Raw genomic sequence first — 23,814 nt, forward strand, 5'->3', positions numbered from 1 at the left:
AGCTTAGGTTAGGTTTGCTTGGCCTGGAAATACTCCGCAGCTTGCCAAAATTTGGCAAGCTTATGAAGATTGCTGACCAAAGCTTGCCAAATTTTGGCATTCAAAACGGCTTGCCAAATTTGTGGCAAGCAAACTTACCACTAGCTTTGCAGTGAAGTTGGCTGTCGTAGCGTGGCTTCTGTTGCTGCATTTCGCGTTTCCACCTTTCAGCACAATGCGGGAATCAACTTGATAGAGTGGCTGGTCGGGTCTAGCATATGAGAAACTTGTTCGAATAAAACCTTTAATAGTTAAATCAAAATTAACGTTTTCGTCAATTAAACCATGCACGTGTTAATCGTGAATTGCGATACGTAAATCAACATTCCCATTCCCATCATCTGCTGTTAGCGTTAACGTTTTATTTTTCATTTTTCGTTCTTTTGTCCCACTGTGCACCCGTTGGCCCAAATGTGCAATCAGAATCCTCCCAATAAGCACTTTTCAAAACTTAAAAAAAAACTCTCACTCTCTCTCTTTGTCTATCTCTGTCTCTCTCTCTCTGTCTCTCTCTCTCTGTCTCTCTCTGTCTGTCTGTCCGTCTGTCTCTCTCTCCTCTCTCTCTCTCTCTCTCTCTCTCTCTCCCTCTCTCTCTCTGTCTGTCTCTCTCTCTCTGTCTCTCTCTCAGTCTGTCTGTCTGTCTGTCTGTCTGTCTGTCTGTCCTGTCTGTCTGTCTTTCTCTCTCTCTCTCTTTCTCAGAGGACTGGGGATATGGCAGGGCGTTGCGCAACGCCCCAGTGACGTCCGAAGGGCTCGAAGGGCGTCATCATCGCTGCCCCGCCCGCTGCGGCAGGCCGAGGGCCAGGCCCTCCGCACTTCGCGCCCTGAAGGAGCCGCCTCGGCTCGTGTGCTGCCGAGCGACTGCCCGGGGAGTAGATACGTCGCTCTGTCTCTCTCGCACTCACAGGGCGCGTGCCGTGAGCGCGAGAGAGACAGAGCGCACAGTTAATAAGGTCCATGCAGCACTGAGATTCTAAACACGTATGGTGCCATGCACTGAGATATCGCACCATGCGTGCAATGCCATAGCCGTGTTGCACCTTACGTGCAATGCGCCCCGAAAATGCCCCGTTGCCAATGCACGGCACTTCATGTGAAATGCTAAAGCATTGCACCAGGTGGCTCTATATTCATAGCGTTTAGATTTTTTAGTGATGTACCATGGGCAGACAAAAATAAAGTCTTACATTTTTGTCTGACCGAAATTTTGCGTGACTTTCTGGTCCGACCAAAACTTGGTACGACTTTTCGTCCCGTCATATTTTGGCAGCAAGTCTTTCCATTTAATTTTCAGTGTTTGCTGTACCCTACACACTAAATGTTTTTGTACAAATTTTGTCCGAGACATTACCGTTTTTTGTGCGCACGAACTTTTCGTACAAATTTGTACAAAATTTTGTACAATTTTGTACAAAAATGGCTAAAAATGTAGAGTTTTTCGTACGAAAATTTCGTGGGCACAAAAAACTGCGATGCCTCGTACAAAATTGTACATAACATTTAGTGTGTGTATACATATTCTCAAAAGAACTAAGGTGAATGTGGACATAAACCACTACTGGTATCACCTATCAACGAGTGATCCTTTTCAGGTACGTACGAAAGGTGTCGTGTCGAGTATCTCATTTTCGGTGATGCCATCTCGTAGTGTCCATCGCTGTTTCGCTATCCCGAATGGTATTATTGGGCTCGGGCAGCAAGTGCTCATCGCAGTGCATCACCATGTTCAGGGTGAGTTCATGCCTTCGGCAACGTTCCAGGCCGCGCTGAAACCTATACAGCAAAAACGGGTCCTAGCTTTCTCTAGCTTTCTCTGTAAGAAAAGGGTACCCGGTTTTCGCCGTTCACCGTTCATTTTCATACGGGATTTGCCGTACTTTGGAAGTGCGGCGTTTACCGTACCTGAAAGTGTTCACCGTGGTTTGTACCCGCCGTGTTGTGAAGGTGAGGCCATAGATTCCATTCTGAGGTGTTATGATGGAGAGTAATTTTCCATGCTTTGTCGCAGAATTGGTGCTTCGTCGTCTGGGTGGGCACGCTGCTGCTGGGCTGCAATCACATTCAAAGCAAATACATCAATTCGTTTGCTGTACGTACACGGGCTGACAGCACTGAAATTCCATCAACAATTTTGTGAGCAGGATTGGCAACCATAAACGAAATTCTTCAAAACGCGTGGTCCGACTTAAAGTACAACAGGATTTTCCGAAATTTGTTGTCAATATTGCCTACATTGCGTATGTGAACCCCTTCACTGCTTTTTTCTCCTATTCATGACAAGGGGTGGGTGCCTTTATCTCGTAAACAATAAAAGTTATGCACAGGATAACTTAAATTTAAAATTTCATTTTGGATTTAAGTTATTCTATGCATAACTCTTTTATTTCCAGCCATTTACGAAATTAAATGTCAAAAATCGCAAATAATTGTTAAGTTAGCACGCCCTGACGTCACCCTGTGAAGATCATTTTGAGCGCTACAGGATGTGATAGGCCACATATCATATCAGTGCACAAATTGAGCCAGCTCCAGCCACTCTAGCACGCAAGCCCCCTGACGCCAATCGCCAACACTGCTCCATCTCGAAGTGCCCTACCTACCCCGTCTCCATTTCTAACAAGTCGAAATCAACAACGCCTATCCATCACGGAGAGGTTAAAAATTGCGGTGTTTGAGCAGCAAAGAAACAGGCGTCAAGGTCATCGTAATTTGTCGCCGGCTTGCAGTGTTTTCTCCATCGCTCTGCAAGCTCAACACTGAAAACGTAATGGTCGGCAAATTATGGCGTGACAAAAAGTCACGCCAAAAACTGGCGTGATACGAAATTTACGCCGATATACGGCATGACATTGTGAGTCACGCAATCATTTGGCGTGAATAAAAACGCGTTTTATGACAAAAATGATGCCAAAAACCGGCATGACAAGAAATTCACAACAAATATTGGCGTGAATTTTTGAGTCACGCCGATTGCGTGACTTTTCTGTCATGCCGCTTTTTGGCGTGACACTTTATTCACGCCCCTGCAGCGGCACGAAGTCACGCCGATAGATTTTCAGTGTTAAGGGGGGACATCACTCCGAAAACAGTGCTTTTGTAAAATCGTCATAAAAACCAAACGGAAAGAGAAAAATTGTTCATATTTTGACAGATAAAGTATAAAACCACACTAAGTCAATCAGCCAGGGCAGTACAGCGCTTTCGTTGAAAACGCATTTTTGAGTGTTAGGTTAGACCATTTCGCACGGTTGCAGCGCTGGACGCCAAACGGTTTGACCTAGAACAACGAAATTTGGTGACAGCCTTCCTGAGATGTCTGGCTATGGTGGGTACCTCAATCACATTTAAAAAATCATTTAAAGTGGTATTTCTTACATGCCAAAAAATATTGTTCAATTTTTTGGTCAAAATTGTTCAATTTTAAACGTTAAAAAAATAATAAAAATTGACCAATGCAAATTATTTTGCTACCCACCATAGCGGCATGTTGTAGGAGCTTCCATGCTAAATCTCCCCGCTGTAGCTCAAAAACTGCGCCCTAGAGGCCTGCAACCGTTTGGAATTTTATGTCCCGAGAAAAACGCGATCAAAGTTGTGGAAACTGGGCTTTTCCCCTATGCATGTTTGCGGCCCACAACCTCCCAAAACTGCAATTTTTTGAATTTCGGAATGCGGTTTTCGCCATTCGCCGCAGAAAAGAATGGTCTGTAGTATAAACTCATAAAAAAAAGTTGCGATTTTTTATCATTTTGGAGTGATGTCCCCCTTAAGATATATCTTGTGTCATGTGTTAAAGATTCATAACCGACAATAGATTTTCAGTTGGTAGCCAAACAGGAGTAAAATTTATTATCCTAGGTTGGCAAAAATAAAAGCTCGGCGTGAAAGAGAAAATTTAAACATAATTTTTGTCAATGGTTGCCAACCCTGGGCAGCACAATGAAACGTGGGGTTTTGTTTTTAGGGTTGATACATTATCTTCCTGTGCTCGGTAAACGTCGTGTCCCTCAGACGGCACAGCAGTAATGCACATTCGTACTACGCATTTCAATCCCTCAAGACCTTTCGACCTGCAGATCGCTACAACTAATTTGTCACTGAAAGTAGACGTTGCGGACCACTTTTGGGTGAGTGTAATTTTTACAATGCTTTCTAAAATATAATATATGACTTTTTTGTGTGTCTATTTTGATTCGAAAAGCTTGTTAGCTTTTCGGTGACGGGGCCAAGAGAGCGGAAAGAGAACGCCTTCCATTTTAAGTTCCCCAACGTCGGATGTTCAGTGATTCGTGCCCATGCCCCAGGCATCTTCAGTATCATTTCAAAACATACCGGGGCGTCTATGGACAAGAATGAACCGTGCTTCATTCCAAAGGTACGCTTAAACTCAACGAAGATTACGTTTATCCGTTGACACTTGACTTGACACTTGACTTGAAAGGGTTTGAAAAAATGAGTATTTTCACAATTTTTTGCGGGCAGTGGAAGGTAGGTACGCCAAAACTGATTAAGCGCCATTATTTCTTTTCTTTTTTTTTTTCATTTTGGACCAAAATTACATTCAGCAGAGTGAAGTTGGAGGCAGCAGTCATAACTTCCACAAATTTCTCGAATCCGCTGCAAAAAAAAGCACGGTTTTCCAATCCGACTCCGAAGCGAATCTTGCCTGATCCTATTGGATCCAGTACCAAACTATTGGCACACCCATACGAACTCGTTCCCACTCTTTCAGGGAGAGTACTACATGACCGAGCCGGTGAACATGACCTTCCCATACTTTCCAATGATGGTTTACGGGCGTTACCGTCTACACCTCCAATGTCGAGATGCACCAAAATTACCAGTAAAGTTCTGTGGGTACATGGACTTCGAAATCATCCCGAGGCCGGGCTAGGAATGCACTGCGGCCACCGCCAACGCTCTGTACACTCTAATAAAAAAAGCGCCAATTTTAACGTTTTGAAGAAAATGCAACATGAACTGTTTTGTAAAATCACGAGCCTATTAAAAAGACTTTTTTTACAGCCTATCGTCCTTTTTCCGTACTTTACATTTTCCGTGCAAAAATGCGGCTTCTTTTTCAGTGCATCTTTCACGAATTGTTTTGTACTGTACGGTCCGTTACTGGCGTTGAGCCAAAGAATAGACAAAAGTCATTCCGAGGCAAACCTTTTAAGTTCGGTGTAAACGTTTTATTTTCGTTCCTGCGGTCATTGGCTGATGTCTCCCGTCGACTAGTGTCCATATGTCTCAAAGCTAACCAGTTTCCATTTTAAAGGTGGAGATATATATCCACTATTTTGAACACCGCAGTAAAATTATGTAGGAAATTGAAGAAAACAACACACTTCTTGTCCCGATTTACCCCACAGGTAGTGAAAACCTTTAACGTCCAATTGTAAGAAAACGTCGCGCCATGCGACCACTCGCGAAACGTCAAAGTATAGTCCAAGGAACATATAATATGATTTAATTTTAGTCATGGGACTTACGTTGACGTCAAGGTACAATACGATATAATCATGGAAATACGAAGTAGAGATGTAGCTTTTGCCTATTTTTGATGGTACTCAAATTTTTGCATCTCACAGCCAGCAAAACGACAGCCAGGAACAAGGCGAGGATGGCGAGCTTCGTGACGACGAATACGCTGTGCTTTGCCCAAAAAATGACCCAAAACTTAAATTGTTCACAGTTCTTCTAATAATTGCCTGACATGGCTGAAATTTTGTGGGGGTGTTTACCTATGGGTAGGCACCTTTTAAGACAAAGAGGAGCGAAATCGCCGATGGTCTACTTCAAACGGCCCTGATATGATAATCTTCAGTAAAAATAGTGAAATTGAGCAACTTTGAGAGCCCGTAGCATCCAAACCCGACGTCGTAGAGCCTCGTTCGACACGGCATTCAAAAGAGCGCATTTTTTTGAGTATCTGAGACCCATTTGGGTACTTTTTTGGATCTTGGTTTGCGAGAACCCATCTAGTCCCAAACCCTCGAAAACAGCTGTTTTTGGGGTGTTTAGACCCGTACCAAAGCCACAGGGGGTGTCGGATTTCGTCCAAGTGTCTTTTCGGCAGTTCGTATGCATACAAGGAACCGATAAAACACCACAAGCGCCCGCTCCTAGGATGTCGCCGACCAAGTGTTTTTTTTTTTGTCTGGAGCTTCTCAAAGCGAAATTCACCAGCGTTTAAAAAAAGATTCTCTTGGGAGGAACGCTCAGATAAGATTTTTTGACAAGGGCCGCTCGATATGTCGTGTGAGTGTGAGCAAAGTGTTCGTTCTGACAAGTTGGTAGTACGCCTAAAACGTTTTTGTGCCATCCCAAAATAAACAAACATGATCGTTGCCACATAAAATCTTCTTTTTTTTCCGCGGGCTGCGTATGCTTTTAGACGTGTGTACTTGCTGCAAAGTGAGTCCATTGTTGCCAAACAATTCGGGTAGGGCAAGTCGCGGGACAAGTACAACCCTCCAGGCGAGGGCTTGTAAGAGTGCGTCTCCAGGAGTGCAACTTAGTTCTCACATAAGTGCTCTTCTGATGCCGCTAGGAATGTGGTAAAATAGGAGAATTAAAATAGCAATTCAAAATTTATTGATGTTTATTCAAGATATGCCTGACACGGTGACTTCGAAAACACGTCGGTCATAAGTCGGGACTTCATCTACCTCCGTCTCCAAGAAGATGCCCCAACCCACTGCAAGCGGAAAGACGATTTCAATTTACAAATGGCAAAAACGTTTTTCGTAGGGATTCAGTAGTGCGGGGTGCAATGAATGTCGTTGGTTAATGTACATGTTACGTAACATCTTCTGTCTTTCTCGCACTCGCTGACAGTTCATAAGGATTGAGAAGAAAAGAGCTGCAGGAAAACGTTTGGTAATAAATGGACGTTTTGCTACGTACTTCTTCCTCAGGTCGGTGTGCAACACTGGCTTGGGAGCGTAGATCTTCGGTTGGGGCTTGGGCTTAGGCTTTGGTGGCCTGCCAATGCCAGAGGGGGAGCGCTTGTGCAGGTGGTTGGGCTTGTGGTTTGGTTCGGGGGGATGATGAGGGCCATGGGGAGAGCGCTTGTGCAGGGAGTGGGGCTTGTGGTGGGGTTCTGGGGGATGATGAGGGCCATGGGGAGAGCGCTTGTGCAGGTGGTTGGGCTTGGGGTTGGGTTTATGAGGCTCCCCTGCGGCTTGCTGGCAAATCTGGAACAAATTAGCGACACAAATAATGATCAATTCTTGAATTTAAAAGCCTTATTATATTCCGACGAGCAGTAAGCTCTTCAAGCGTACACCCACAGAGGAGCAAGCAAAGGTACAAATATGCTTCAATAGGTCGCGTTCAATGTGCTCGTTTGAGTTAACAAAGAACACTGTCAAAGAAGAAATCCACACTTCCTGAAGCGGAGTAATTTTCCTCACTTGGACGTGTGGCGTTTGCTGTCTCCACTCTTCATGAGTGTTGTAGCTCACGGAGCCTTTCTCCTATGGCATGGTGCAAACGTGGAGAAGTCCACACTTGAAGTGTGGAGACTGCAAAGTCTGCACGTTGTCTAAGTGTGGAGACTGCAATATCCACGCCTCCGCATTGAAAGTGTAGAGTTTCCCCCCACTTCGTCTCAGTTAAGAAACTTCTGGTTTAGCCTTCAAATAAGGAGCGTCCTTTATGATCTACTTAACAGCTGAATCGTGGCGAAGCAACATAAAAACTGCGGTCAATTGTCTGCATTGGCCGCACAATCACGTGTAAGAGACGAACGCACGTCCTAGCACTGCACTGGCAAACCCAGTGTAGAGAATACTCCGCACTTCACAGAAAAACCAAACGTGGTTTAGACCGCACCACTACTGTGGTCAAATGACTGCCATTTTGGCGCATCAGTTGCTTAGGTCTAGACCCAAGACCGCGTTTCGTTTTTCAGTGTTCCTGGTGCAGAGTTATTCTTTACACTTGGACGGGTTTGTTCGCAGTCTCAGGAGTGCTATTGCGCAGAAAATGACCACAATGCTCTGCGCAGTCGGGAAGCGAGACGAGATTTCAACTTACGCCAACACCCCAAAAAGCGCCCAGGAACAAGGCGAGGACGGTGAGCTTCATGTTGGTGAATATGCTGTGCCTTGCGATGTCGAGGCTTAAATAGGGCCGTGCTCTTGAAAGCAGCGCACGGTTTTGTCATTTCTTTTAATGTGCTGAGCACGATCGTACGGGTGGTGCACCGCGCAGGTGCTTCGGCGCCCAAATTCAACGACCATGCCTATAAATCGTGTTGCCCAACCAGATAAAACTGAAGTCAACGAACGTGGCGTCATGTTCGCGCTAAGCTTTGGATTTTGTCACGTTCGTTTTACTACAATTCCACCTTCGTTGGAGCGTGACCGAGCGTGACTCGACCGTTTCATAAATTTGTCTCATTTGTTTGAACGTGGATCAACATTTAAAATGAATGTGGTGACATTGTATCTAAACGAGCGCGACAAAATCCACGCTCTAACTAATGCGAGGGGGCAACCACTCGAGAAATCCTGGGTCCCCTGGAGCCCCAGAAATCTCTGGAAAATCCGAAATCTTTCCCCATAAAAACCGAAAAACAGGCAGATTTTAGGCTTAAAAATGGACGAAATCCGACGAAATTTCCTGACCCAAGAAATCTTGTGCCCCCAAATATCGTACGTGGTTGCCCCCTCGAACGAATGTGAGGTTCGTAGAATAACTCGTCACAACCGTGCAACAAGCACCTATCTACACTTGGTATCGTCAACAAGAATCTATCTAAACATGCTGCCATCAACATCAGTCTTCTCTGCAAACTCAACAGTCTGCTCAGTACACTCTATTTGGCGTGTACTCACAAGTACACTCCAGTAAGAGCGTGCTCAGCTGAGTACACTCCAACGAGAGTGTGCTCAGATCACTACACACCTTAGTTCACATGCAGCTGAGTACACGTTCGTGGGAGTGTCCTCGTGAATATACTTTGAACAGATTGTACTGAGTAAACTGTTGAGTTTGCAGAGTATCTCTATGCCCTACCATCAACAACAACTTATCTGAATGCGCTTAGGGTAGGAGATAGTTTGTTGTTGACGGTAGCTCCTAGAGATAGGTTGTTGCTGACGATACCAAGTAAAGATGTGAGCTTGTTGCACGGATGCGACGAATAGGCAGTGAAGAGTCGTAAAATCGATCCGTCTCAGCCCCCGCTCCCTGGTACTGTATGCCCTCCATTTTGAAATCTGTGTTTGCAAAGTGAATTAAAGTCAAAGAGACCTTTTCGTTTTGCGTTGACGTGAGCGTCACTGAACACAAGCTGGTCAGTCACGACCGAGGGGCAAACAACTTCGTCAAAATTTGTACACCGTTATTTCCGAGGGGGTAACGACTTCGGGAATCCGGCTGACAGCAAAGTGGTAATCCGTAATCCGGATAACCCGAAATTTTGAGGTAATCCGGGGTAATCCGGGAAAATTTTGAGGTAATCCGGGGTAATCCAGGAATTTTTTTGTTGTAATCCGGAGGTAATTTGGGGGTAATCCGGGGTAATCCGGGGTAATCCGTAATCCGGCTGACACGAAATTTACCAGTCGTTACCCCCTCGGTTATTTCAAATTCACGTTATTTCACGTTATTTCATTGTTATTTCGCCGTTATTTCAAGGGTATTTCAACGTTATTTCGCGTCATTTCACGTTATTTCGCGTCTTTTCACGTTACTTCACCGTTATTTCAACGTTATTTCACCGTTAATTCAACGTTATTTCACTGTTATTTCACGTTATTTCACCGTTATTTCACGTTATTTCAAGGAAAATGTACACCAAAATTCAAGTTGTTTGCCCGAGGGGTACCTCACTTCGTCTAGTCAGTGTACACCCCTGACTCCAGTCACTGCCTTGTTTCAGTCTAGTCACTGAAAAAGTCGGCAAAACCACGTACACTAAAAAATAATATAGGATTTTGTAACGATCTTGATACAAAATTCTATAACACGTCAGTCGGATACAAAAATTTGTATCCTTGATCCTAAATTTTGCATCACGTCAAGAATGTTACGAATTTACGAATCAGTGCATCAAAATTCTAAAACTGATACAAAATTCTGTACTTTTCGTTTCAATATTCACAATCAGTGATATAGTTCCATGTAAAAATGCGATCTTTATGCAAATAACTGTAACTGATACAGAAAACCGTAACATATCGTTACAAGTTTACATATCGTCTGATGCAAAAATTAATAACGCAAATTTAAAGTAAAATTACGAGCTTAATTTTAACATCACAGTTGATCGGGTGAAAAGTCCTAACGTGGGGCATGGTACTTTAGAAGCTTCGGGCCAGGAACTCTAACTGTCGCGCCGCAGGGCTCGTTTCCCGCCACTACCTGGGCATGCAGCGTGCCCGCTCGGTGTCATCGACAGTCTGAGGCGTGCCTCCCCATACGGCGCTGTGGCGCAAGCGGTAGCATGCCGAGCTGGCAATCCAGGGGACCGGGGTTCGGTTCCGAAGAACGCAGTTCGGTTTCTCCGGGTATTCGGGAGTACAGGGGCGACGGAGCGAATGTGTAGGAACGAACGATCGTTGAGGTTCAGATTTTGTTTATAAAAACGACAAATTTTTATGATTTTTGCATTGCAGATTTCTGTAACCGGGAAACAGTTTACCGTAACGCGTGATACAAAATTTTTGTATCAGTGCTGATACAAAATTCTGTAACATTTGTAGTGGAAATTACTGCGTAACCATGTTACAGAATTTTGTATTGAAATTTTTTGGAGTGTAAATTTGTCCCAATTTTAGTATTTTTGCAACGCATTTCGTGATATTTTCAGTCTAGTCAAAGTGGAAATTGAGTATAGTCACCAGTCAGTGTACACCTGTTTTTGAAGTGAGGTACCCCTCGTGTTTGCCCCTCGGTCACGACGGCTAGTGCGTCATTAGAACTGATCACCAGATGGTCTGCGAGTAAAAAAACACACTACAACAAATCAGGGGTCAATTAAGTCATCATTGTCCCTAATTTCGCTGTGTTTGGTGATTTTGGGACAGCTACCAATCGAAAGGTTTCAAAATGGAAGGCGTACAGTACTAGGGAGCGGTGGCTGAGAGGGATCGAATTAACGATTCTTCTCTGCATGTTCGTCGCATCCGTGCAACAAGCTCTGTTCAGCTCAGTTTTATCTGGTTGGGCAACACTGCCAAAAACGTAGGGAAAAATCTGTATTTTTTTGCCAGGATTCTCCGTAGCCCTCTTAACAATATTCTTCGGGTGATCTTATAGTCTTCTCCGTAGGACCATACAGTATTCTCCGTGCGACCGTACAGCCTTCCCAGTAGGGTCTGGAAGACGGTAGTCCTACGGAGAAGACTGAACGGTCCTACAGACAATACTGTAAGGCCCTACGGAGAATATTGACAAGGGGGCTACGGAGAACTACTACAAGAGGCTGACTCTCCTGAAAAGTGTACGAAGTGTTATACATTCTAGGTGTTGTAGAGTATTAAAGGTATTATTTCGGGTATTACATTTCGATGAATGTGTGATTATTCGTGCCGAAGCATCGGCGCATTGCACCACCCGTACGATCGTGCTCAGCACATTAAAAGAAATGACAAAACCGTGCGCTGCTTTCAAGGGCACGGCCCTATTCAAGCCTCGACATCGCAAGGCACAGCATATTCACCAACATGAAGCTCACCGTCCTCGCCTTGTTCCTGGGCGTCGTTGTGCTGGCTGTAAGTTGAAATCTCGTCTCGCTTCCCGACTGCGCAGAGCATTGTGGTCATTTTCTGCACCTTAGCACCTCCTGAGACTGCGAACAAACCCGTCCAAGTGTAAAGAATAACTCTGCACCAGGAACACTGAAAAACCAAACGCGGACTTGGGTCTAGACCTAAGCAACCGATGCACCAAGATGGCATTCATTTGACCGCACTAGCGGTGCGGTCTAAACCTCGTTTGGTTTTTCAGCGAAGTGAGGAGTGTTCTCTACACTGGGTTTGCTAGTGCAGTGCTAGGACGTGCGTTCGTCTCTTGCACATGATTGAACGGCCAATGCACAATTGGGCGAAGTTTTTATGTTACTTCGCCACGATTCAGCAGTTCAGTGGATCATGAAGGATGCTCCTTATTCGAAGGCTAAACCAGAAGTTCCTTCACTGAGAGAACCTTTGGGGAGACCTCCACACTCTAAATGTGGAGTGTCGTAGATATTGCAGTCTCCCCTCTTGGACAACGAGCACGGCTTGCAGTCTCCACACTTCAAGTGTGGACTTCTCCACGTTTGCACCATGCCATAAGAGAAAGAGGCTCCGTGAGCTACAACACTCATGAAGAGTGAAGACTGCAAACGCTACACGTCGAAGTGAGAAAAATGACTCCGCTTCAGGAAGTGTGCACACTAAATGTTTATGTACAATTTTGTCCGTGGTGATGCATAATTTTAAACTTGTGTGCCGTCGTGCATAAAATTGTGCGTGAATTTGCATAAATTTATGCATTTTCACGCACAATATAATGCAAATTCCCCGCATGCACAAAATCGTGCAAGTGGCTCGTACAAAATTCTACATAAACATTTAGTGTGTGGAGTTCTCATTTGACAGTGTTCTTTTGTAAACACAAACGAGCACATTTAACGCGACCTGTGGAAGCATTTGTACCTTTGCTCCTCTGTGGGTGTACGCTTGAAGAGCTCACAGCTCGTAGGAATATAACAAGCTAGGGCCCACTAGGGCCCGCCCTTACGTCGAACCGAGTTGCCAGCTCCGCTTCGCTGCGCCGGCAACTCGGTTCGACAGGGGGCCGGCCCAGCTTGGCCTGCCGGCGGCCTTTTCTCGGGCCTTCGGCCCTCGCATCAGACCCAACTTGGCCAGTCGAAGGCCCGGGCCTTCGGCCCGCTCGCATCACACACACCGTGAGCGGGTAAAGCAAAGTTATCGATGTACCATCGTGACTTAGGCCCGCCCTTCTATTCACAATATGCAATAGTCCTTACACTTTTTACTCCAACTGTCCTTGGAATATGGAATATGCCCATTTCATTTGTCTCTTCGCCCTCATTCCGAAAATACCCGTATTTGCCATGCTACTGCAACTCCTTGCAATAGAGGCACAGCAGGAGCTCAAAACGAGTCCGTCGCGCTTTTTCCCATAACTCATGAAGGCGGGCTCCTGGCCCCCCCTTCTGACCCCTCGTTGAAGAGGTCTTGCCAAGACCTATCGAAAACTTAAGTAAAAATTTTCAGTCGGTCGACCCCCTTTTTTCAAGATCCTGATGTGACTAATAGACGAAGTCGGGCTCCTGGACCCCCTTTCCGACCCCTCGTTGAAAAGGTCTTGCTGAGACCAATCGAAATCTGCAATAATTTTTTTTAGTCGGTCGACCCCGATTTTTGAAGATCCTGATCTGGCCAACCGGTAAAAGCGGCCGATGGGGTCGGGAGCAGGTCCATTCATCTTGTCTCGTCGCCCCGATTCCAAAAATACCCCTATGTGCCCTGCTAGCACCAATAATGGCGGAAATCCCCCTCCCGCTCATGTAAACCATGATGCACCTGCAGCAGCCCTTGTGCGACCCGGACGGGATTTGCACCACCGGATTATTTGTTTGGACGGTACTCCTGAAGTACCCTCCAAATCTGGTTACTCTAGCTCTACTCCTTCCTTGTACACAGACGCCAACAACAACAACAACAACAACAACAACACCAACAACAACACCAACAACAACAACACACAGACACAAAGGCAAATGCATAGGCCCTCCCCCTATTTTTTGAATAGAAGGGCGGGCCAAAAAGGCTTTCAGATTCAAAAATCTCATTCAACGAACGTTAATGAAAGCAGATGATACTCGTTTGGTTTTTTCTTCTACGGGATAGTATGGGCTCATTCCAAATATAGTATTTAAAATTCAGTTAAAACTCAGTTTAAACTGAGTCTTTTGTTCCCTGGCCTGCACCGCCGCGCCGTGCCCGTTGGATTGCGAGCACCCGGTGCCTCTGGGCTGAATCGGGGAGGGATTGTCAATGTTGCGCGCAGGCCGTCGCGCGCGAGGAGGGGGTGCCATTGTCGAATTCCCCGCAGGCTGCGCCGCATTCAGCCAGCCACAGCCAGCAAGCCACAGCCCGCCCCGGCAGACAGCCCCTATTATATTGTTAGGATACGCACTTGGTTTTTGGACTCTCGAGTAAAAGCTAGCTGACACCTTTATGTATCTTTTAGTTGTAGTTTGAGGTATGTTTTGAGTAAAGGTATCATCTGCTAAAAATTGATAATTATTTGTGTCGCCAATTTGTTCCAGATTTGCCAGCAAGCCGCAGGGGAGCCTCATAAACCCAACCCCAAGCCCAACCACCTGCACAAGCGCTCTCCCCATGGCCCTCATCATCCCCCCGAACCCAACCACAAGCCCCACTCCCTGCACAAGCGCTCTCCCCATGGCCCTCATCATCCCCCCGAACCCAACCACAAGCCCCACCACCTGCCCAAGCGCTCCCCCTCTGGCAGTCCACCAAAGCCCAAGCCCGCCCCCGCGCCGAAGATCCTCGCCCCAAAGCCAGTGTTGCACCCCGACCTGAAGAAGAAGTACGTAGCAAAACGTCCACTTATTACGTAACGCTTTTCTAGAGCTCTGCTCTTCTCACTCCTTACGGACTGCCAGTGAGTGCGAGAATGACAGAAGACGTTACGTAACATGTCGATTAACCAACGACATTCATTGCACCCCGCACTACTGAATTCCTACTAAAAACGTTTTTTGCAATTTGTAAATTAAATTGTCTTTTCCGCTTGCAGGGGGTTGGGGGGGCTTCTGGGAAACGGAGGTCGATGAAGTCCCGAGTTATGAGCGACGTGTTTTCGAAGTCACCGCGTCAGGCATATCTTGAATAAACATGAATACATTTTGAAACGCTGTTTTAATTCTCCTACTCTACCACATTCCTAGCGGCATCAGAAGAGCACACAAAACTAATGTGAGAACTAAGTAAGTTACACTCCTGGAGACACACTCTTACAAGCCCTCACCTCGAGGTTTGTACTTGCCCCGCGACTTGCATTTTGGGGGACCCTCCTACAGTACAGCACCAGAGAGGCCTCTGATTGGCCCGTGGGATGTGGGCGGTCCGGCACAGATAAGCGCGTACTGTTTGAATTCAGAGGAGACGAGCTGGTTTCAAGGAAATTAAAAAAAAAAAACATCTGCCTTGAAGGCAAATCAGATCACAGACAAAGTAAGGGTTAGGGGAAATTTGAATTGTGCTTAAAATGCAGGAGTTCGTTCAGCGGCCTAGTTAATGGTGTATCCAGTTTTATTTCAAAAACCATTCTCTTTGTGTAATTTACAGTCAAGGCCAAGCGACAAGTTCCTTTTATTAATTCGTTTAACACAGGACACTCCAAGAGTGATGGGAGTTGATTCAGTTTACAGATCATGCAGGGGTATTAACTAAATTAATTTGAAATATTATTGTATGGATTAAGATCATTGCATCGTAAATCATCCGGTAGCATGGAATATGGCAGGCAAAAAAGTTGTTGGAGTTTATTTGTTTGTTCTCTTGACCTCAAAAATTCTGATTACGTATATTGCATGTGTAACCGCAGCGCTGGTCATAAGTTCATTTTTTTTTAAAGGAAATCGGCAGGAAATTATTTGTCATTGGCATGAGCTCTACACTGTTCGAAATTCTGTCGTAAATTAGCGACAAAAAAGTCGCTAATTTTCATAGCGACGGAAATCGTTCTTAAACTACTTCGTCGTAACTGAACGACTAAAAAATCATTTCTCTGCGACAATGTCGTAATCACGATTACATATTTTGACACCTGAAATCCCCGAAAAGTTGGTGAAAAGTTACAATTTGGTCACTTATTTACGATTTGTGTCGTTCATTTACGATTCATATCACACATTTACGACAAGAGTCGTTAATGTACGACTGAAGTCATAACTGAACGACATATGCGAAAGACAATTTACGATTGTTCGTAGACTTACGATTAAGTCGTAAATTTACGACTTAATTCGTTATAAAACGAAACGTGTCGCTATCAAAATTAGCGACAAATATGTCGTAAATTTACGATTCAAGTCGTATATTTACGACTTGAGTCGTAACAAAATATGTCGTTTAAAAACGACATAATTGTTCTACAAAATGTCGTAGATTTACGATTATTTTTAACAGTGTAGAAAATGAAGGAAATTTTAACCACTAAGGATTGAAAGATGTGGGGGATCCACAGCAGAATTTTAAGGTGGAAGGTTGCGTTAGAGAAATAATTTTTGTACAACGACTGAAGCTTTGTCTATCCCTCTTCATAGTTAATTTGCCATCAGCTAGCTCTCCCTAGCTCTTCCTCCTTTTCTTCAACTTCGTTGTTTCTCCTTTCCAAGGGGGGCTGACTCCTATAATACTTCGTACACAGCCCTATAATACAGGTATAATATATAATAGTGAAGTTATTTTCACGCAGCGTGTCTGCAAGGTTCAGTTTTATTATTTTCACGCAGGAAAAGCTTTGCTACATGCAAATATTATTTAGGCTCTTATTTAAATGCTGCGATGTCCCCAAGTCAACGGTATAGTGGCTTCAAAATTTAAAACGACATTTAATAATTTTTTTTTTTTTTTTTTGAGCCACAAGGACCCCCAATTCTGGCAACTTCCCTTATACGACATTCTGAGTGTATGCACAAACATAGCAAAGGTTATTGTGGCCCATGGAAGTACATGTGCAGTATGTCAATTTTTGGACCGAGGTCCGTCTCATGTGTTTCGCGTAGCATTCCTCCGCCCGCGTGGGGCGTCCCCGCGGAAGCAGGAACTGGCGGCCCAGCGGCGCTGAGTCGCTGCGTGCGCATCACGCGACCCTCAAAGTCCCCGGGGCCCAGCGGCCTAAGCCACCGCACCGCCCCGCCCCGCTCCACCACGCCACGCCACGCCCAGGGTCAGCCGAGGCCGTGCGGCCGGACCGGCGGAGTGCCCCAACGGCTGCAGTGGCCACAGTGTGGGCCCGGCGACAATGGGGCTTTTCCCTGGCCAAGGGCAGGCGAGCCGCGTCCAGCGCGGATCCAGGCAATGGAGGGAAAGGGGGTGGGGGACTTGGTGTCGAAGGGTTCGCCCCTCCTCTCTGTGGAACCGTACAGGCAAAACGTTGATCGGGCAGTGTCGCTGGAAGCAGGCACTTGCAAGGGCAATTGTTTGCAATTATTGCCATTGTGCCCGCCTGCGCAGCCCACTTCTAGATCAAGGGGCTAGTCTCTTGTCTGGATCCGCCGGTCTGTCGTGCCTCCTGAAACCTCCGCCCGAGTTCCACCGAATCACGGAGTCAATGGACGCTGCCCCCTCCCCCTCTTTACTCCATACACAGTGCTCTGCTCTGGCTGAGTAATCGAAACTTTGATCGCTTTGGAGGTCGGAGCGCTTTCGTCGCTGTCTCTCTCGCACTCATGGATACTGCGAGAGAGACAGAGCGACGAAAGCGCTTTTCTGTTATAGGCCTGGAGTAGTCTAGGGATCCTAGTCCCTTTTCCGCCTGGCGCGAGTCGAACTTTCCCGCGCACTCATTCAGCCGGAAGAGCAAACTTTCGGCGAACCTGGTCCGGCCTTGGCGGCAACGCATGGCCCGTGTATCCATGGCGAACTGACTCTGTTCTCTCAGTAATTTGCGCTTGATTTGACTGTTTTCGGAGACCAAAATCGAGGGATTCCTCCTTCGGGGAGCAAGCCATTGGTGCACTGAAAAACCAAACGTGGTCTAGACCGCACCAACTGGTGTGGTCAAATAGGTGCCATTTTGACCACATCAGTTCACGGTGAAAACGGAAACTGGTTTTCCCAGGAAGCCAATGGTGAAGGCATGGGCAATTTCCAGGGAGTTCCTGGGAAAACCAGGAACCGTTTTTACCGTGTTGGTGTGGTCCAGACCACGTTTGGTATGTTTGGTGCGGCGTCTAGACCACACCAAACGTGGCCAAACGTGGTCTAGACCGCACCAAACGTGGCCAAACGTGGTCCAGACCGCAACAAACGTGGTCTAGACCGCACCAAACGTGGCCTAGGGATGTGCGAATCAAGGATTTTCAGTTCGAATCGAATCGAATCGAATCTCAAGAAAAAGTTTCGAATCGAACTCGAATCGAATCTGGAAAAAGTTGTCGAATCGAATCAAACTTTTAGAGATTCAGAATCGAATCGAATTCGAACTGAAACTGAAAAAGATTAGTTAGTTTCAAAACACATTTTCTGTAAGGGCATAGAGCATGCCCAAGGGAAAAAATCCCTAACGTCCCTAACCAAAGGGATATTTCGCGGCCCCTTGGTATAGGGACGGTCCCCATGGAAGGGCCAGCCCCTATGGATAGGGACAGTCCCCTTGTCAAAGGGCCGCGAAATATCCCTTTGGAAAGGGACGTGCCGCGGAGTGTTCAAGTGTTCAAAACATCTGCCTCTTGAACATCAATGTACAATATAAGGAACGCTTCCTGAGTAAACTTTTGAAGCTGATAACAATGGTAGTGTCGCCGACACTCTATCTAAAGCCGTTTACAAGATACCCTTAATAGGTGTGTAGCGGGTTTGCCTACCTAAATCACCCACATTTTGCCTAACTGGCAGGCTGATTTATAGGGCCTTGTGGTCTGGAGGGCGGATCCCCAAGTCCATAGGGCTGATCCCTAAGCTCAAAGGGCCGGTCCCCAAGTCCATAGGGCCGGTCCCTAACTTGATAGGGCCCGGCCCTATGGCAGATAGGGCTGAGCCCTTCCCAAGGGGCCAAGCCCTTTCTCGGATGGGGCTTGGCCCCTTCGGAAAGGGACCGTCCATTTAAAATCATAGGGATTTTTTCCCTTGGGAGGAATACAAAAAGAAGTAAAAATTAAGTATCTGATCTTGCTTTGGCATAAATACAACGCTATGCGCGCGAAATTCAACGGTTGCGGAGCAACCGATTCGAAGACGAACCACTGTCGATTCGAAAATTTCGAATATTCGGGGTCGAAGCAAAGAGATCCGGCCGTCCCCGAATCGAATCGAATCGGGGGTGATTCCATTCGATTCGATACCGAACTATACGCACATCCCTAGGCCAAACGTGGTCTAGACCGCACCAAACGTGGCCAAACGTGGTCTACACCGCACCAAGCGTGGCCAAACGTGGCCAAACGTGGTCTAGACCACACCAAACGTGGCCAAACGCGGTCTAGACCACACCAACTGATGCGATCAAAATGGCACCCATCTGACCACACCACACTGGCAAAACTAAAGAGTAGTATTATCCTCTGTTTTCAAGCGTAATCAGGTTACGCTTGAAATCAAGCGTAACAGGCCCAACCGCCAAGATTCCACCTATCTAAATGCATGGGGGAATTTCTAGAGTATGCTTCATTTCATGCGTAACGTCTTCAAGCGTAACTTTATGCTTGACTCAAGCATAGAGTTACGCTTTAGTTTTACCAGTGCAGTGGTGCGGTCTGGACCACGTTTGGTTTTTCAGTGCGGGGTAACACGATCGGCGCGAAACCTTTTTAGCGACTCGGGAGCTCAAAACGCGTCCGGCACGTAAAAAAAGAATTTGTTGTGACAACGAAAATGTATGTTGATTTTGGGATAGCAAAAAAAAAGTTGTTAGACGTACTATAAATTTGTTGTGAGAACGAACACTTTGCTCTCACGACAAATTATTCGTTAGGAGTACAAACATTCATTTTTATTGTGTTTAGTACTCCTGACGATATAGTTCGTTGTCAGAACGAAATGTTCGTTCTGACAACAAATTGGTAGTACGCCCAACAACTTTTTTTAGCTATCCCAAAATCAACATACATTTTCGTTGTCACAACAAATTCTTTTTTTCCGTGGGGATTGTGGCCGCCCCCACCGATGATGCTGGTGACCGGTCCTCTGGCGCACTGTGCGGCGTGGCGGCGCGTCGTCGGCGAGCCCGTCCACAAGGCGCGGCGGCCCGCCTCACGTCCGCCTCGGCCCGGCAGCCCTCCGCACAACAAGTAGGCCAGGTTCAAGGTCTCGCTTGGAGCGCCTCGCCGCGCCTCGCCGGCCGGCGCGTCGGGTCGTGCGCGCCTCGAGGCGTGCCTCCAGCCATGGACCGACTGCTCCCGCGTATTTTGGCGCTGCGGCGGCGGCTTGTTTTTACTTCACCGCGTGCGGCAATATTGCAGTGAAATCCTGCTCACCGCCTTGCACTGTAAATGTCTTACGGTGAAAGGCTGCACCAACATATTATGGTGGAGATTTTCTCCATAATACCAACGAAATTTGTCAAAATATCTGTGTAAGGTACAGTGAATTCTCAATGGTATGTTACGAAGTCAGCTGCACCACCATAATATGGAACATTCTCACCATAATATGGAGAATCTTCACTGTACAACATTTAGAGTGTGGCAGATTTTAAAGATGTGTGCCCCGAGGTGAGTGTCACTTGAGCCTAAAGATCACTACACCACAAGTGGGCCAGAAGACCGCTGGAGGCGGTCGAAATCCCGGACGCGTTTTGAGTTCTAAGAGTCGCTAAGTGCACTACAGGAAATAACCACAACAAAAGTACACAAATTTCCTGGCAAACTTTTTATCAGGAATTTAGTGTACTTTTCAAGTACAACAATAATTGTTGTACAAAGTACAATGGAACCGGCATGACGAGTGCTGTGCAGTCCAGGGCTCGTTGTCGTTTGTACAATTCTCGTTGTACTTTCTACAATCCCTGTCGTACTTTTATTGTACAGTTTTTGTTGCACTTTTGTTGTACTATCCACACTTTTTCTTGCAGTGTGAAACTCAAACCGAACCTGTAACCCCAACAATGGATTGCGCTCCTAACAAGGAATTCATTGGTGGTGTCACTCGTTCAGTTCCAGTCCCAAGGGACTCTGGAGCTCAAAACGCGTCTTGAGTTTTTTGGCTGCCGGCGCCGTTCCTCTGGCCCTCTGTGCCCACTGTCCTGCACTGAATATGCCCGGTGAAAATGATCAGATCCACGCAGAGTGAAAGGAGGGAATAATAATGTGACATATATCTCTAAAATTAGTTATTATTTTATTACACACTACATGTTTATGTAGAATTTTGTACGTCGTGATGCACGATTTTATACCTGCGTGACTCTCTGCATAAAATTGTGCAGAAATTCACATTTTTCTGTCCTTTCCAAATAGCATGACCAGTGTCGAATTCGCGGGGGTATGCACTCGCGAAATAGTTGGGTCACTCTAATTAGAAATTATTTTAATAATGAGGTAACATTTTTGTAAATTCGGGTGTGCCGTGCTAACACGCCTCCCAAAAACACACTCTGAAAACACACATTTTTTTTTAAGAATGTAAGATTCTGACCCAAGTCCAAGACAGCCGAAACAAGGTAAGATTAGGTGCACCGTTTCCACATCATGCTTCCCTTTACTCCTGAAAGGACAATGATTCAGAAATCGGCACAAAGATTTAATCGAGGGGGCCACCACTCTCATTTCAGGCGTACACAAGATTACGGAATTACGGGATATTTACCAGGGATTACGCGTGAAATTTTCGAAAATTGGTTCGAAAACGTTGAAAAATAGCTCGAAAACGTTGAAAAATAGCTCGAAAACGTTGGAAAATGACTCAAAACGTTGAAAAATGACAGAATTTTGTCAAGGATTACGTGATTACGCCATGGATTACCAGAGATTACCAGCAAACTTGTACACAGGATTACGGGGGTGGTGGCCCCCTCGGATTTAATCACGCAAAGCGAAGGGAATCACAACGTTGAAGTCCGTCCTCAGCTTATGAGATGTCCGTAAGTGTCACCAAACTGCGCACAAGCGCTGCTGGGGTCGAGACGCATGGCAGTGTCAAAGTGCTTTTGAGCTTGAGCCCGCGCACGTACGCATGCAGCGGAGCGGCGAAGTCGTGGGCATGGTCCTCCTAAGGACCCAACCCGCCTAAGTTATGGACGTGAAGCCACCCCAAGGCTGCTAGTTGAACCCCTAACTAGAAACTTATCCCCGGTCGACAAGCACACGGTGCCGGAGCTTCATCTGGATGTGAGTTTTCCTCACTCGGTTTGGCAGTGCTAGAAGGTTGTAGACTGCAGCAGGAGACTTGCGTCCTAAGCGTGGCTCCGCGTTTTGTTGCGTCCGATTCGTTTAACGGGCTATCATTTTTACGAGGACTCAACAGGCGTTTGGCGTCCCCGCTGTCTGTCTGTCTGTCTGTCTGTCTGTCTGTCTGTCTCTCTCTCTCTCTCTCTCTCTCTCTCTCTCTCTCTCTCTCTCTCTCTCTCTCTCTCTCTCTCTCTCTCTCTCTCTCTCGGACTCTCTGACCCCCGAGACCGATTCCGCGTTTCCGCGATGTGCACTGGTAAAACTAAAGCGTAGCACTATGCTTGAGTCAAGCATAAAGTTACGCTTGAAGACGTTACGCTTGAAATCAAGCATAGGCTAGAAATTCCCCCATGCATTTAGATAGGGGAAATCTTGGCGGATGAGCCTGTTACGCTTGATTTCAAGCGTAAACTGATTACGCTTGAAAACAGTGGGTAATGCTACGCTTTAGTTTTACCAGTGTGGGGCGAGCCGAGCCGAGGCGGGCCAAAGGCGGGCCCACTCCACTGGGACCTCAAGACGCAGGGGCGGGCGGTATGGCGCGGTGTGGTTGACTGAGGTTGTGTCTGAAAGAAAGAGAAAGTTGTCTTGCCGGCGAAGCGCGCGGGGCAGAGGGGGGGGGGGGGGGGCTGCAGCGGTCGGCCCCGTCGGCTGACTCACACACCGGAGTGCTGCTCATCCTCTTCGGTAAGTGTAATATGCAGCGGACGATTCCGAGAGGCGTTTTCGTCGCCCAGTCTCTTTCGCTCCTATGGGGCGTCTCCTACAGGTGCGAGAGAGACAGGGCGACGATCCGGCCCTTTGGGGGCCGACAAAGAGGTCCCCGAAAGCCTCACGCGTCGACGTGAGCCCTCCGAACCAAAGGCGGCACTCCGCGGCCACGGCCGGAGGAGAGAGCTCGCGTCTATTAGATTTTCGAAGCGCGTGGCGCGGCGGCAGTCTGATTCCGAAAGCCGTTTTCGTGGCTCTTCTGTCTCTCTCGCACTCACGGGACCTCCCGGAAAGGTGCGAGAGAGACAGAACGACGAAAACGACTCTCGGAATCAGTCTTGCTGCACGATTACAATAACAATGGAGATGACGCACGCGCGCCGCGGCACTGGCGTGGTCATTCCCTGCGCCGGCCGGCTCGCTCTGTCTCTGTCGCACTTATCACTGCAAAGCCGGTGGTAAATTTACTTGCCACAAATTCGGCAAGCCGTTTTGGATGTCAAAAATTGGCCAGCTTCGCCCGGAAATACTCCCTAGCTGGCAGAAATTCGGCAAACTTGTGAACATTTCCGACCAAAGCTTGCCAAAATTTGGCATTCAACGCGGCTTGCCAAATTTGTGGCAAGCAAACTTACGAATGGCTTTACGGTGATCTGATGTGGTGCCCTGGAGGTGTGCCAGAGAGACAGCTGTTGGGCACTGTTCGTACCATAGACATAATAGTACTCGCGCGATGAGACTGCTGGCTGCGGTGTCGGTGCTGGCGTCTGCAAGGGCTTCAGGCTGATTCCGAGAAACGTGTTGCCTCTCTCGCACTCACGAAGGCGTCCCGTGCGGGTGCAAGAGAGACGGAGCCGACGGAACCGACTCACGGAATCAGTTCCGCTGCATGACGCGGCGCGAGGGTGGCGATGTGACCTTGACGCGTCATCCGTTACCGCACTGGCCGCCCTGCC

General features: G+C 46.9%; 4 protein-coding genes across 4 annotated transcripts; 2 read left to right on the top strand and 2 right to left on the bottom strand.

Annotated features, from left to right (window-relative positions):
• Nucleotides 1–1,588: 1,588 nt before the first annotated feature.
• On the bottom strand, nt 1,589–2,193 carry LOC117650770. Its single transcript, XM_034394371.1, has 3 exons — nt 2,147–2,193; nt 1,942–2,088; nt 1,589–1,812 (listed from the first exon to the last, which is right to left on the bottom strand). Exons 1-3 carry the CDS (start codon nt 2,191–2,193, stop codon nt 1,662–1,664), a joined length of 345 nt encoding a protein of 114 aa, XP_034250262.1. The 3' UTR covers nt 1,589–1,661.
• On the top strand, nt 1,749–4,933 carry LOC117650771. Its single transcript, XM_034394372.1, has 5 exons — nt 1,749–1,770; nt 2,048–2,128; nt 4,004–4,166; nt 4,241–4,414; nt 4,772–4,933. Exons 3-5 carry the CDS (start codon nt 4,065–4,067, stop codon nt 4,931–4,933), a joined length of 438 nt encoding a protein of 145 aa, XP_034250263.1. The 5' UTR covers nt 1,749–1,770; nt 2,048–2,128; nt 4,004–4,064.
• A 1,692-nt stretch (nt 4,934–6,625) lies between these two features.
• LOC117651423 (uncharacterized histidine-rich protein DDB_G0274557-like) lies at nt 6,626–23,591 on the bottom strand. Its single transcript, XM_034395467.1, has 3 exons — nt 23,568–23,591; nt 6,949–7,238; nt 6,626–6,739 (listed from the first exon to the last, which is right to left on the bottom strand). The coding sequence occupies exons 1-3, from the start codon at nt 23,574–23,576 to the stop codon at nt 6,703–6,705; spliced, it is 336 nt and encodes a 111-aa protein (XP_034251358.1). The 5' UTR covers nt 23,577–23,591; the 3' UTR covers nt 6,626–6,702.
• On the top strand, nt 11,613–14,947 carry LOC117651421 (early nodulin-75-like). The gene is made up of 3 exons (XM_034395465.1): nt 11,613–11,768; nt 14,339–14,622; nt 14,833–14,947. Exons 1-3 carry the CDS (start codon nt 11,721–11,723, stop codon nt 14,867–14,869), a joined length of 369 nt encoding a protein of 122 aa, XP_034251356.1. The 5' UTR covers nt 11,613–11,720; the 3' UTR covers nt 14,870–14,947.
• Nucleotides 23,592–23,814: the final 223 nt, after the last annotated feature.

The sequence above is a fragment of the Thrips palmi genome, unplaced genomic scaffold (genome assembly GCF_012932325.1).
Source record: "Thrips palmi isolate BJ-2018 unplaced genomic scaffold, TpBJ-2018v1 HiC_scaffold_5, whole genome shotgun sequence".
Taxonomy (NCBI): Eukaryota; Metazoa; Arthropoda; class Insecta; order Thysanoptera; family Thripidae; genus Thrips; species Thrips palmi.